This window comes from Notothenia rossii (assembly GCF_949606895.1).
Source record: "Notothenia rossii genome assembly, chromosome: 9".
Classification (NCBI taxonomy): domain Eukaryota; kingdom Metazoa; phylum Chordata; class Actinopteri; order Perciformes; family Nototheniidae; genus Notothenia; species Notothenia rossii.
In genome coordinates, this window is record NC_136907.1 from 22,562,053 (window position 1) to 22,574,713 (window position 12,661).

The following is a 12,661-nucleotide window of genomic DNA, read 5'->3' on the forward strand; positions in this document are numbered from 1 at the left end:
CGTTTTTTATTTCACAGATCAATTTAACTTTTTCGTTTTTTCTCATGCAGTTTAAATTATTTCTAAAACCACCTTGTAACCATGGATATGCCATTTTGGGTGAGTGTAGTGATTATAGTTATGAATCAGAATCATAAAATTTCATCAAAAGAGTCATTTTTTCTTGAGTTATCAGAACAAACTGTCTATGAAAAATCCTTTTAGCTCCTTCTCTGTTTACCCAATTCCTTTTAGGTGTACACATACAGTATATATTTATTGCTGAGGCAAAATGACATCTTAAAATATTTTATCTAACGATATTTTGATTAAGAATTAATTGAACTTTTCTTCAATTCACTAAGACAAAAGTTACTTTTGTATAATCAAAGTGTATAAAAATGTCTAACTACAGGTAATTTATATATATATTTGTATGTTCTTAAGAATGTCTCGAACTGAAGCTATGATAGTCAAAACTAAAATGTGGTGACATTTTAGTTGTTCAATTCCTACAGTAGCATAAACTGAATCTATATTAAAAAGGAATTGTACATCCAATATGCTCTCAGATCATTCTGACTGTGAATACTCATAAATAAAAAATTAAAAGTATAGCCACATTTTTAACAATGTTATGGCATTAAAGGGAGGTATTCACACATTTTACTGTTAGATTTGTTTTATTATAGAGAGCATTTAAAGATTAAAGTGAGAAATTACAGCTTTCCCCTTAGGAATTATTATTAATAAAATGTTTATTTAATTAACTTTAGCATACATGGTCAGTCTAACCATTAGTTCTCTGTGGCCAGTGTAAGCTAACTTTTCAGCAATACCATTGTCGCACTTCGGAGTCAATTTGCTGACTTCATTCTGTACTGTTGTCACTATTACACTGTTATTATTACATGTGGCCACAGAGTTAGATGGGTTAGCTACGCACTGTTATTACATGTGGCCACAGAGTTAGCTAGGTTAGCTACGCACTGTTAGTATTCTTTTGTCCGAATTGGGTGATTCAACTAGCTTTAGTTATTTATATAAAACATTTCTTATTTCGTTTGAGCTCATTGCATTGCATTTAGCATCCCCAAAAATCCTTTCCCTTGAAAACATTTAAATGGTGGTATTGTCATATTTGTGCGCGCAGTTAAAGAAGAATACACAATGGAAGTAAATGTTGAGGCAATGACAAATGCAGATAACGGTTCAAAGACCTCTGTTTTTAGTTCAAAAATATATTAAATACCAAATAATAAGAACATGTATTTTACCACATGTAGTTACATTTATTCATATTTGGGTTAACATAACACAAGTTTCACATTGTTTATTTGATAGAGAAATGTGATGCATATTCACAAGATATAACACATTTATTTATGTCAGTGTCTGTTATCTTGCAATGTTGTGGTATGTCGAATATCATTTGTTCCATTTAGGTTTCTGTTATCATAAATAGATGCAGCAGGCAAAAAGATTGGAGCTGAAGCCCATGTGTCTCATCATCCAAACTGCACTTCCTCCAGTATTCCTTACCTAACTTAACAAATAATCACATGTACATTACATTTTAGGTTTCTTAAAAAAAAACTGTGTACATTGTTTTTTATATCATATATTTATTTATAAAGTGCTTAATAGGCATATATAGTTTATAGCATGTCATCATATATTGTCATATTAGTTTTTTTGTATGTGGTTGGTGGTGGAGTACTCCTTCAGCATCGTGAAAGCTGTTATTTACATAATGTATACAAGTCCCAGGTTCAGTACGCCCACTTCCTACCCATGGTGGAGAGGGAAGTGTGGTTCTGCTCAAATCACGACAGTGAGCAGGTGACGCCAGCATCTTCGGAGTGGTCACAGTTGTGCACGTTCCAGGATATATGGGAGCACTCCTGCAGGGTTTCCTCCTCACCGCTGCACTTGAGATTGTCCAGCAGAATTTTTCCTGTGCCGGGCCCGAAGAAAGCTTCTCCCCGAGCAGCTGTGGCCTCCCCACAGCCCACATGGCGACATACAACCTGAGCGTCAGGGATGTCCCAAGCATCATCGCACACTGTACCCCATTCAGAATTTGAGTAAATCTCTACGCGACCCTCACACCGGTGCTGGCCTCCCACCAGTCTCAGCATTCCTGCAAAAAATTAGAATCACAATAATTCATTATTATCTGTATTATAAACCCATTAGAGAAATGGGCTGATTTTGTGGTGGCAGAAGATGTATTTAACCTACCTTCAGATGGTTCTGATGTGGTGGCAGGTATCTTCTCTGTTGCTCTAAAGTCACGTCCATTTCCAAAGTAAAAATCAGACGCTAATGGAGGCAGAGGAAAGCAGAGTGAGGACACTAGGTGTTGGCTTAGGCATACTCTGGGAAATATCAGGTCACTAATGAAATATAAATGTTCCTTAAGGCAACAGACATGCACTTTGCAGCAACTTTAAGACGGATTAAAAACTGCTCGCTTTAAACATATATAATCAAATGTTCTAAACAACCGAAAACCAGGTATGTGCTCTCTAAGTAAAAGTGCCTCTTTCTGTGCTTTCATTCAGCCTAGAAATAAGTAAAATTTGGCCTGAATGCAGGCGGTGACGTTGCGGTGACGTTGATATACTCATCCTCTGTATTTTTTATGCTCTCTGGGCTGTCTCCTCAGAGTACTACAGTCATGAATTGCAATTGGATAGCTCAGCAGGGCGAGCACACATGACCCGATACAAAGGAAGTATGAGCTTTTAAGCGGAGTTAATGACTTAAAGGGTGTGCCTAAATTGAGCCTGCTTTAGCCCTATATGGTGAGAGGTCATGTCATGTTCTTACGTGCACAGATAACTCCAGCATCCTCATGATGGCGACAGTTATGCTGACCCCAGCCCAGGTGGAAGCACTGGGACAGCTCCCGTTCCGAGCCACTACATTCCACATTGTCCAGCAGGATGAGACCAGAACCGAAGCCAAAGTGAGACTGTGTCATGGCCCCCATAGCTGGGCCACAGCCTACCTGCCTGCACGCCACGTTAGCGTTGAACATGTCCCAGTCATCATCACACACCGTCCCCCAAATATTTTTGTATTGAACCTCTACACGACCCTCACAGCTATGGTTACCATTGACCAGACGAATGGTTGGTTTGCCTGCATAGTGATAAATAGACGGGTACATCCTTGCAGTTTATTTTCTGATAATTGCAAAACAAGGTGATCTGCTCAGTCCAATGTTAAAACACACTGTATTTGTGTTTAAAGTTTAATATTGTTACCTTTTGTCAGGGCAGTTGTGGTGACAGTTTTTGTAGTTGGAGCGTTGGTGACTGGAATGCTTTCTGTTGCTGGAGGAAAAATGTAATAAATGTTAAGTTTGTTGCGATCATGGTAATGTTAGTCCACTACCCTGATTTGTGGTACTGAGGTGGAAAGACCAGGTGGAAGAAATGACTCCCCCTGTTGGTCATTTGTCAGAAGAGCATATTTCATTTTTACTGTGTGGAGGAGAAATCCTCAAAATACATAATTAGCTATGGAGTCACAGGAGTGCTCCTTAAAAAGTAATCTGTACAAGAAAGAAAAAAAATGATGCAAAATAAATACATCTGGAAACATAGAGTAATAAATAAAATAGATAAAGGAATGTGTAAAAATAGAAATAGTTTTAGCAAAATCACTAAAAAGAACAAGATAAATAAATAATAAAAAATATATAATAAATCAATGAAAATTGTTCATTTATATTATAAATACATACAGAGATAAATAAATAAACTATTTTATATTTTATTTCCACAAAAGCAGTGTGTGCTGGTTTACGTACATATAAACAGTACTGTGTACTAAGTTTGTTTACCTTCACTGGTGTATGTTACCCAGAGCCCTCTCTGGTTTTCTGTTACCAAAGGAGGTAAAGTGCTGGTACCTGGAGTTAATAGAAAAGTCAAATGAAAAATTATTGTACAACTTCCATATTAAACTACTATTTATTACTTCTAATTCTGCTAATACAAATGCTTGAAATCGGATTTGATGTGATTTGTACAAGAGCAAAAAGTCCTGCATTCTTATGTAACATGAGCATTGTTTGGATATGTTTTTAAAAATCATTTGCATCCGTCCAACTTGTGTTAAAGGAATATTTGTCCCATAAAATGAGAATGTGTATATCATAACCTGATTTCTTCAGAATAAAAAAACTGAGTGATGGATGAATGGATAAATGAGACTTGCATTGTACTGTAAATGTTTAAAAACAGGTGTTTTGATATAGTGTTGCTGTTACTGCTGCCTCTATTTACTTTAATTCATTAATCATTTATAAAGTTTTCTTCAAGAATACAAGGTAACACAGAATGAGTTATTGATACCAATGGTAATTTTGTTGCTAACATGTTCCTTTAAATGCATGTTCCATGATAGAGAGAAGTGTACCAGTGCAGGTGACTCCAGCGTCCTCATGATGACCGCAGTTGTGTTTGCCCCAGGGCAGGCTTTTGCATCTAGTCAGGTCCGGTTCAGAGCCGTAGCAGTTGACGTTGTCCAGGAGAATCCGACCCGTTCCGTAGCCAAAGTAAGAGTTAGTGTGTGAGTGGACGGCATTGCCACAGCCTAACTGGTGGCACACCACCACGGCATTCTCTAAGCTCCATTCGTCATCACACACTGTCCCCCAGTCTCCCTGGTAGAAGACCTCCACCCGGCCCTGGCAGGAGTTGTATCCATCCAACAGACGGATGGTGCCATCACCTAAACCAAGATGGAGAGGGGGCGATTGATAAGGATACATCTTCTCTACAACAGATTTTTAGTCTCTGTTGTATTTTATTAGAATCTATATTATTGTCTAATAAAATAGATGCAGGGATTTGAGCATGTTGTGTAGAGGACAGAGGAGACGACCAACAGACATTGATACAGGGAAAGGATAAGGGTGTCGGCCTATACAAAACATATTGTGGCTTGTGAAGTAAGAGAGTTAAGGTGAATGGGACTATCCAGCACACAGATGTTGTCATTTAATGCCTCGGCCCAGACAAAAACGCACCTAAGCAGAGACAATAGAGATTCTCGTGTGTCTATCATTTCTTAAAATGTGCTTCCCTGAAAGAAAGCTATGAGTAGGGATGACCTCACTTCACTCACTGTGGGTTTCAGATACGTCACGTCTTAACACAATTCGGTTCAAGTCTCTCAATATCCTCTTGGGAATTAAAGTTAAAAACATGCACAACAAAGACAAACCCAGCAAACAAAAAGGACGGCATGGGATTTAAGAGGCCTTTGAGCGGTAGTGTTTCTGCTTTTGAACATAGACGGGAAAAAAAAGTCTTCTATGGTTGTGGGTTTCGATCCCAGGCCCTGCAGTCAACATGTGGATGTATCTTTGGGCAAGATACTTAACCCTGAGTTGCTCCAGATGGCATGGCCACTGTCCATATTTGGAGGAGGGGGGCAACTCATTTGTGGCTACTGAAGATGAATATGCCAAATGCAGGTGGGGTTTGTGTTATTCAGTCAAATGCTTGGATCTTCCATTAACTCATTTTTTGTACGACAGCAGATATGGAGAAACATTAACATTAATTTGGAAGTTTATTACTGGCAACCTAAAGAATTAAGTCCAATGTTCCCTCCAAACTGGTTTCCCGCTGAGTGCTACCTTTTTTTCATTTGAGGCTGAGCAGGTTTAAAGAGCTTTTTCACTGAAAATTGTTGCCTGCTGCATCCAAAAAAAATTACGATATCAGAGTGATCCAAAACAGTTAAGTTGCAAGCAGTAAAACCAAAGCAGCAACATACATATATGATATATATATATATTATACAATCTATGTAAAAAACAACAACATTATATTGCGGGTTTAAATTGTTAAAGGGATAGGATATCAGCAGTCAAAGTCCACTATGACTTCTGTTTATAGTAATTTGCGAGTTTTACTGTTGTTTCACTGCTGAGGGTTGTCCTTTTACACATCTTGTTGTTACAAGTATTCATTTCTCAAATAGGCCCTTGTCAAATATCTTACATTCATCATATTTGTGTTTGGGTTTTATACGTTTGTCTTGATTTCTTAAAAAAAGAAAAGTTGGCAGAAGAACAGTCTCATTAAGATAAAAGCAGGGGGTACTTACGTAAACCGTGATTCTCCCGGGGCGGTGTTGTGCGAAAACCCTTTGCCGCCACCACTGACGGTTCTAGTAGCAAAATGAAAAGGAAGAAGGAATATTAATCAGTTTATCCTCTATTCTTATCAGGGTTATGCATATAGAGATGATTCCCAAAAAAGCTTTACCTCTGCAGGTAACACCCACGTCTTCATAGTGGTAACAGTTGTGGACGCCCCAGGCCGGAGCGGGGCACTCGCTGAGGCTTCTTTCATTTCCTCTGCAATCTACATTATCGAGCAGGATGGGCCCTGTGCCTTGTCCAAACTTAGAGCTGCTGCCCACCGCCACAGCCACTCCACAGTTTAGCTGCCGACACACCACGTTGGCATCCACCATGTCCCATTCATCGTCACACACTGTGCCCCATGAGTTGTTATAGAATACCTCCACTCTACCCTCACATCTGTTCAGTCCGTGCACCAGTTGTACTGGTAAGGAAAGATAAGGACACAATCTCTATCAATTGACCATTCACTATCATTGTTTAAAAACAACACTTTCTTATAGCGAGATGAGGATGTTGAGGTTGGTTTGGTCAGAACGATGACGACATGTCCCTGGGGGCAGCGGTCAATATTTCTTGGTTTCTGGTGTAGCTAACAGGCCAAGACCTTCTCTTTCTCTATTGTCTGTTAGACAATAACCAATAGTTGTCTGGATTCAAGCCAATGCGTTCCAACTTTGTTCAGCTTTATACAACCAAAGGCCACTCAGATTTGACCGGTCAATACTACTTGGACAAAAAACAGAGTACATATCAAAACCAGAACGCTGTCGATACCAAATACTAGAATGGCTGTAGTCGTTTGTCTTCTGTAATACAAAATATCATCAGAAAAAAAAAAGTCAGCATCCCTAAAAATGGGTTAAAAGGGGCCTGATACACCTACAAGGAATATAAAAAGTTTAGAAAACTGTCAAATGAACTATAATTTCACGGGAAGACTAGGGGTAGAGGAATGTGAGAATTTGGTTAGGGAAATTGTCAAATATCTTGAACAAACTACCAGAAACCTGCAGGTCCGCTGCAACTCTTACTACTTTTAAATCTTTAAAACTTTTTTTGCTGCTACTTTTAATTGAACTATTCAAATCTTACACTGCATTGTAACTTTGATTCATGTACCTGTGTTATTCATGTTTTATTATCTTTGCTTTTTAATGTTTCTAATGTGTTTTATGCTCTTAATGTCTTTCATTTTTGTAAAGCACTTTGAACTGCCATGTTTTGAAAAGTTCTATATAAATAAACTTGCCTTGCCTTATAAGTTGGTTAAAAAAAGTGTTATCTATTCAAAGGTAGCTGACTGCAACAAAACATACAGATTCTGTTTTAATATGCACATATCTGTACATAAATATTGCTATTGTGCCATTTCACTGAGAAATCTGAGGCCTATTATTTAGTCTGAAGGACATTTTAAATGTGTGTTTGTAAAAAAAGGTATGACAAGCCAGTCTTCCATAGCTTTAATGTAATGACAGTTAATAGCAAAAAGTATAATCCTAACAAATTAAGGCACGTAATAAGGCACATGAGTCAACTTGGATAAGAAAGACGTGGATGCAGAAGGGTGGGACGTTAGACAAATAAGAGGGGATTAGGGGAATGGAGAGCTGTGAAAGTGACCTTGTTTAAAAATCCCCAGGCACTGATCTAGCTTCTGTACTCTCTGTCACCGACACAGAGCCAGTCACTGGTTTTCATACAGAGGTCCCGAATGCAGACAGGTCTTACTGAACATTAGTGTCAGGAAAGGTGTGACATCGGATGTCTTGCTTATTCTTACCTTGGTACTGCATCGACACATCGGCTGAAACAGGAGGGAGGAGAGGATATGAAGGGAAAAAGAGAGAGAATACAGTCAAATTATTTGTTGAAAGAAGGCTTTTGGCCTTCCATACAAAATGGGGTGATTTTTATAAAAACACTTTCATTGAGTGTTTTAAACCATCATTCACTGCCAACCCCTCACTCCTCTTAACTCGTTGTTAGGGGGCGCAAGTGAAAAATAACTGCTTCAGTAGCAAAATACATTTCTGGCAATTGGCGAGGCGAAGGACAAGCTTCACCTCGGCTGTTGCAGGCCACTTTTTGGTCTTTGTTGTGGCACAAAAACTGATATGTAGAAAAAGGTTTGGTTTATTTCGAAGCATCTGCAAATGATTTCCATCACTAGGCATGATAAAAAAATGAATAAGTTCTTGTTTTTAATAACTCTCCTACTTCAGGAGGGACATTTAAGTAAGATTCAACTCTTTGGAAGGGGAGAAGGAGACACACCAGGTGGAGTTCTGCACTCAGTTGGCTGCTATAAAGGCTGTCAACAACTATAAAGTAAGAGAAATATATTAAACTACTCTTGTCCAGGGCTTAATTTGAGCCGGAACACGCCGGAACATGTTCCGGCACCTCTGAAATTGGATCCGGAACCTTTTTTATTGGATCCGCCACCTCCCGTGTCACTATGAAAAAAAAAAAACGCCAAAAAAAAAAAACGACTGTTTGTTCGGTGTTCAATGTTGTTATATGTCTTGTTAGTGTTTATTCCCCATTGAAGTTCCTCAAAAATCTTGTGTTTGCCTTTTTGATGCGTTTACATTTTTAAGGTTTTTAGCGGGAGAGGGGGGGAGGGGGGGAGACTAGAGGTGTGACACATAGCCTACGCTTGCGCTGGTTGAATACATAACAGTTAGCTTCGTGTCTACAATGTCAAAAAGACAACAAACTTTACTTAACTTTTTCAAAGTCAGTGACCAGCAGTCAGATCCAAAACGATCAAAAATAGTTTCCGAAAATCATGAGTGTGAAGACCACGGTGGACAGAGCAGTAGTATGCATCAAGTTTTACATCAACCCACCAAGTTAGACATACCTCTCAGCTCTTCTTCACCGTTCCTCTAGTTAAAAAGGACATTGGCAAAAGAGCCTTCAAATTTAAAGCTCCTGCTGATTGGAATAACTTACCTGCTACCATCAGATCTCTCCCTACTCTGACTTTGTTCAAGCGTGCATTGTCGTCTCACCTCAAGGTTGAATGTTTTTGTATGACCTGAAGTACTTTATTTATTGTTTAAGGGTTGTTGAGGCTCCATCTTATTTCACCATCTCCTCATGAGATGACCCACCTATTGCCCATTTCTAAGTCTTTATTTCTAAGTCTTTATTGTTATGATTTTGTATATATAGTACAGCTACTCTACTTTACTCTACCCAATGATATGCATTCAATGTAACTGCCTATAATGTATTACCATGTGCTGTATGCTTAGGCTGAATGTTTGTAATTTCTTGGTTATTTCTTCCGATGTATGTGTGTGAATGTTGTTTGTATGTTGTACTTGTTTGTTATTTGTTTTCTTGGGACCCCCTTGAAAACGAGGTGATTCACCTCAAGGGGTTTATCCTAATAAAGAAATTTGAATATATGCAGCCTACCATCGATGCTGCTAATGCACCTGTCGTTAGAGGGGATATTAGCGACCCCCACGGGGAAGGAGATGAAGGGGACGAGACGGATGATGTGAACTTGGAATCTGCGAGAGATAGTGATGGCGATGAAGCAGGTATTGTCAGGGACACTCACGATGGGCAAATCTGGACAGATGCCCAGTTTACACAGAAGAAAAAAAAGTTATCCATGGCTGACAATGGAAACCACTGGACTGGGCTGTGCCATTTGCAAACAAGTGGGATCACTGGGTCCGGAAAAAACTGCAGGTGTGAAACTTGCAAAAGAATGGATCTCGGGCTCGGTGACATCATCTGCGCCCGATTTTTAAAAAAAAGCAAAGAGCCTTAAGGAAAAAGGTTTTTGAGCATGGGAATACCAAAGCACACGCAATGGCATCAACTATTTTGGATAAGGCAAAGGCAAATGTATTTGTTAACACAGTAGTCAATGCCCAAAATGACCAGGTGCAAACGACTGCCAGAATCTTTCGCACAGCTTACAAGGAGGCCAAGCGTCATAGGCCATCTTATGGATTTGAACATGAGATAGACTGTCAGGAAATGAATGGTGTGGAAATGGGGAGGATTCTCCACTCAAACGTCGCATGTTCTCATATACAACAGCACATTGCAACTGACATGAAAAAAAAACTGCTTGAAAGGATTGTCACTTGCGCTCCAAAAATCGGACTCATGGACGAGGCCACAGGGTTGAATAAAAAGAGCGCATTTAATCGTGTAGTTTACGAGTGCAGTTGCCAGAGATGGATTCACCCGAGAACATTTTCTTTGAGCTCGTGGAGTTGTGTGATTTTGGTGCAGAAGGCATTGCCCGCAAACTGCTGGATGCCTTACAGCACGCCAAGTTAGACGAGGCCTTCCTCTCAAAAACTCTCGTCGGTCTCACATGTGACGGTGCGTCAGTGATGCTCGGGCGCCACAGTGGGGTGGCAGCTCGACTCAAAAATCTCTTCCCAAACATCATGGTGTGGCACTGCTCTGCGCATCGACTTGAGCTTGCAGTTGGTGATGTGATGAAAGAGATGGGGGCTATGAATCATTTCAGAGATCTTCATGGATAAGCTTTACACACTTTACAGCACATCAAACAAAAACCGGCTGGAGCTCAAAGAGTGTGCTGACGGTCTGAACATTCAATTGTGCAAAATTGGCCGGTGTTAGACAACAGGTGGGTTGCATCCAGTCTCAGAACAGTCGAAGCTGTGTGGAAAAGTTTTGCTGCCCTCAACACACATTTTACACACGCAGCGGAGGATTCTGCTCGCGGGAGCACATCTCGGGAAAGCTACCATGGCTTGGCAAAGCGCCTTTCATCCCATGCCTTTGTTTCCAATCTAGGACTTATGTTTGACGCACTGCAAGAATTGTCAGAGCTATCTCTCGAGCTCCAAAATCGAGAATGCAATATCATAACGGCTCATAAAGCCATTTGCCGACAGATCAGGTTGTTCGAGGCTATGTCTGAGCGGCCCCGGACGACACAGCCTATTAAGCCAGCGCGGGGTCGAGGGAAAACACCTTTCAGGGAGTACCCCTTCATGCAGGTCGGCTCACTGACAGAACCCTGGACCAGAGGACGTTTTTTGGGAGTCTGGCAAGAAACTTGGAGAAACGCATGCTATCACTTGGGGGAGACCAATCAGGATACAACAAGCTAATTGAGGATTTAAAAGTGATTTATCCACAATATTGGCCACAGGATCGTGACGCAGACGCGCTGTTTGGAGAGAGTGAAGTTGAGACGCTCTGCCAGCAGTTTTGCATCGAAAGCCCGCGGAGGGTCATCAGGGCATTCAGGGAATACCGTGACAATGATGGGACATTCATCCCAGATGAACTGAAAGACCTCTTGGCTGCGGTCAACACCGATCCCCATCTCAAGTGCTGAGTGTGAGAGGGGCTTTTCCCAGATGAACCTAATCTGTTCAGAAAACAGGGCGTCTCTTCTCCCCTCAACGATCTCCTCCCTACTCTTCCTTTGCCTTGTCGGCCCGCCACTTACCCGGTTCAACCCCGTTCCATATGTGAGGTCATGGATTGCAAAAGGACATCGAACTGCACTGGACACAAGGTGCAGAGACAGAAGCAGGAAAATGGAGGCCGGGGGGCTCTATGGCTGCTGTATGGGCCGTTTTGGACAAATGATGGTAGGAATATATTTGTCCATGCTGTGTTTGATTATTGGGTGGTCTATGGTTTAATATGTCTGCAAATCTATATTGAAATCGTAACTTCGTAGAAATCGTAATTTTCCCACCTGTTGTTTTGTTTCTCCCGTTAATTTAACGGACAGATATAATTGCTGCTTGTTAAAATGTTGCAGTATATATATTTTTTACATTCCGCACTCATTTGGTGCAGTGTTACGTTGTTTTGTTTCTCCCGTTAATTTAACGGACAGATATAATTGCTGCTTGTTAAAATGTTGCAGTATATATATTTTTTACATTCCGCACTCATTTGGTGCAGTGTTACATCGTTCTGTAATCTGAAGGCTAACAGGCTACAAAAATAAAAATTGACCTGATGTAGAAACATCGTCTGTAAGTGTATTTTTTTGTTTGTTCCCTTACCTCTAACCCCCGTACTGAGCCGCCGATCCACCCCCCCTCTGCGTTCCGGCACCTCCCACTTTACAAATTAAGCACTGCTCTTGTCTGTGATTGGGGAAGTACAACGTCTAATCACATTACTCCCTCTACCTAAAAGCACTTTAATGTAATGCTTTTACAACAATTAAAACAGGATGTAGATTAGGGGTCGGCCGATTATCGGCCTGGCCGGTTATCGGGGCCGATATTCCGCATTTGACCGATTATCGGTATCGGCCTTTGTTTTATCAAATTGCCGATAAAACTTTGGCTCTGATGCGGCCGTTCTATTTCATATATGGCTTCGCCCTCTAAGGCTATCGCTATTGGGTAATCCCCCCGCGCAGCACTGAAAACACTTGTAGTCCACGCCCACCCGCAAGGTGGGCCCCACCCTCTGTGCCTCCTTCCGGTATAAATAGGAAGGAGGCCCGGCAATCTGCTC

The 12,661-nt window shown here is 40.6% G+C and overlaps 1 protein-coding gene across 2 annotated transcripts; it reads right to left on the reverse strand.

Annotated features, from left to right (window-relative positions):
- On the reverse strand, positions 1-8,626 carry LOC307018536 (scavenger receptor cysteine-rich domain-containing group B protein). 2 transcript variants are annotated; one of them, XM_079648807.1, is made up of 9 exons: positions 7,941-8,626; positions 6,276-6,578; positions 6,115-6,177; positions 4,414-4,728; positions 3,836-3,904; positions 3,255-3,323; positions 2,815-3,129; positions 2,224-2,304; positions 2-2,122 (listed from the first exon to the last, which is right to left on the reverse strand). In XM_079648807.1, exons 1-9 carry the CDS (start codon positions 7,951-7,953, stop codon positions 1,806-1,808), a joined length of 1,545 nt encoding a protein of 514 aa, XP_079504933.1. In that variant the 5' UTR covers positions 7,954-8,626; the 3' UTR covers positions 2-1,805. The 2 variants fall into 2 exon arrangements, with proteins under 2 accessions (XP_079504934.1, XP_079504933.1); XM_079648808.1 differs by lacking the exon at positions 6,276-6,578 and having other exon boundaries at positions 1-2,122; positions 7,941-7,958.
- Between the last annotated feature and the right edge of the window lie 4,035 nt (positions 8,627-12,661).

Bases quoted from the DNA above. Each gene is read 5' to 3' on its own strand.
- LOC307018536 (XM_079648807.1), bottom strand. The intron at 3,130-3,254 runs GTAACAATATTA...ATCACTATGCAG, and splicing joins CACAACTGCCCTGACAAAAG to GCAAACCAACCATTCGTCTG. The intron at 2,123-2,223 runs GTAGGTTAAATA...AATTTTTTGCAG, and splicing joins CACATCAGAACCATCTGAAG to GAATGCTGAGACTGGTGGGA.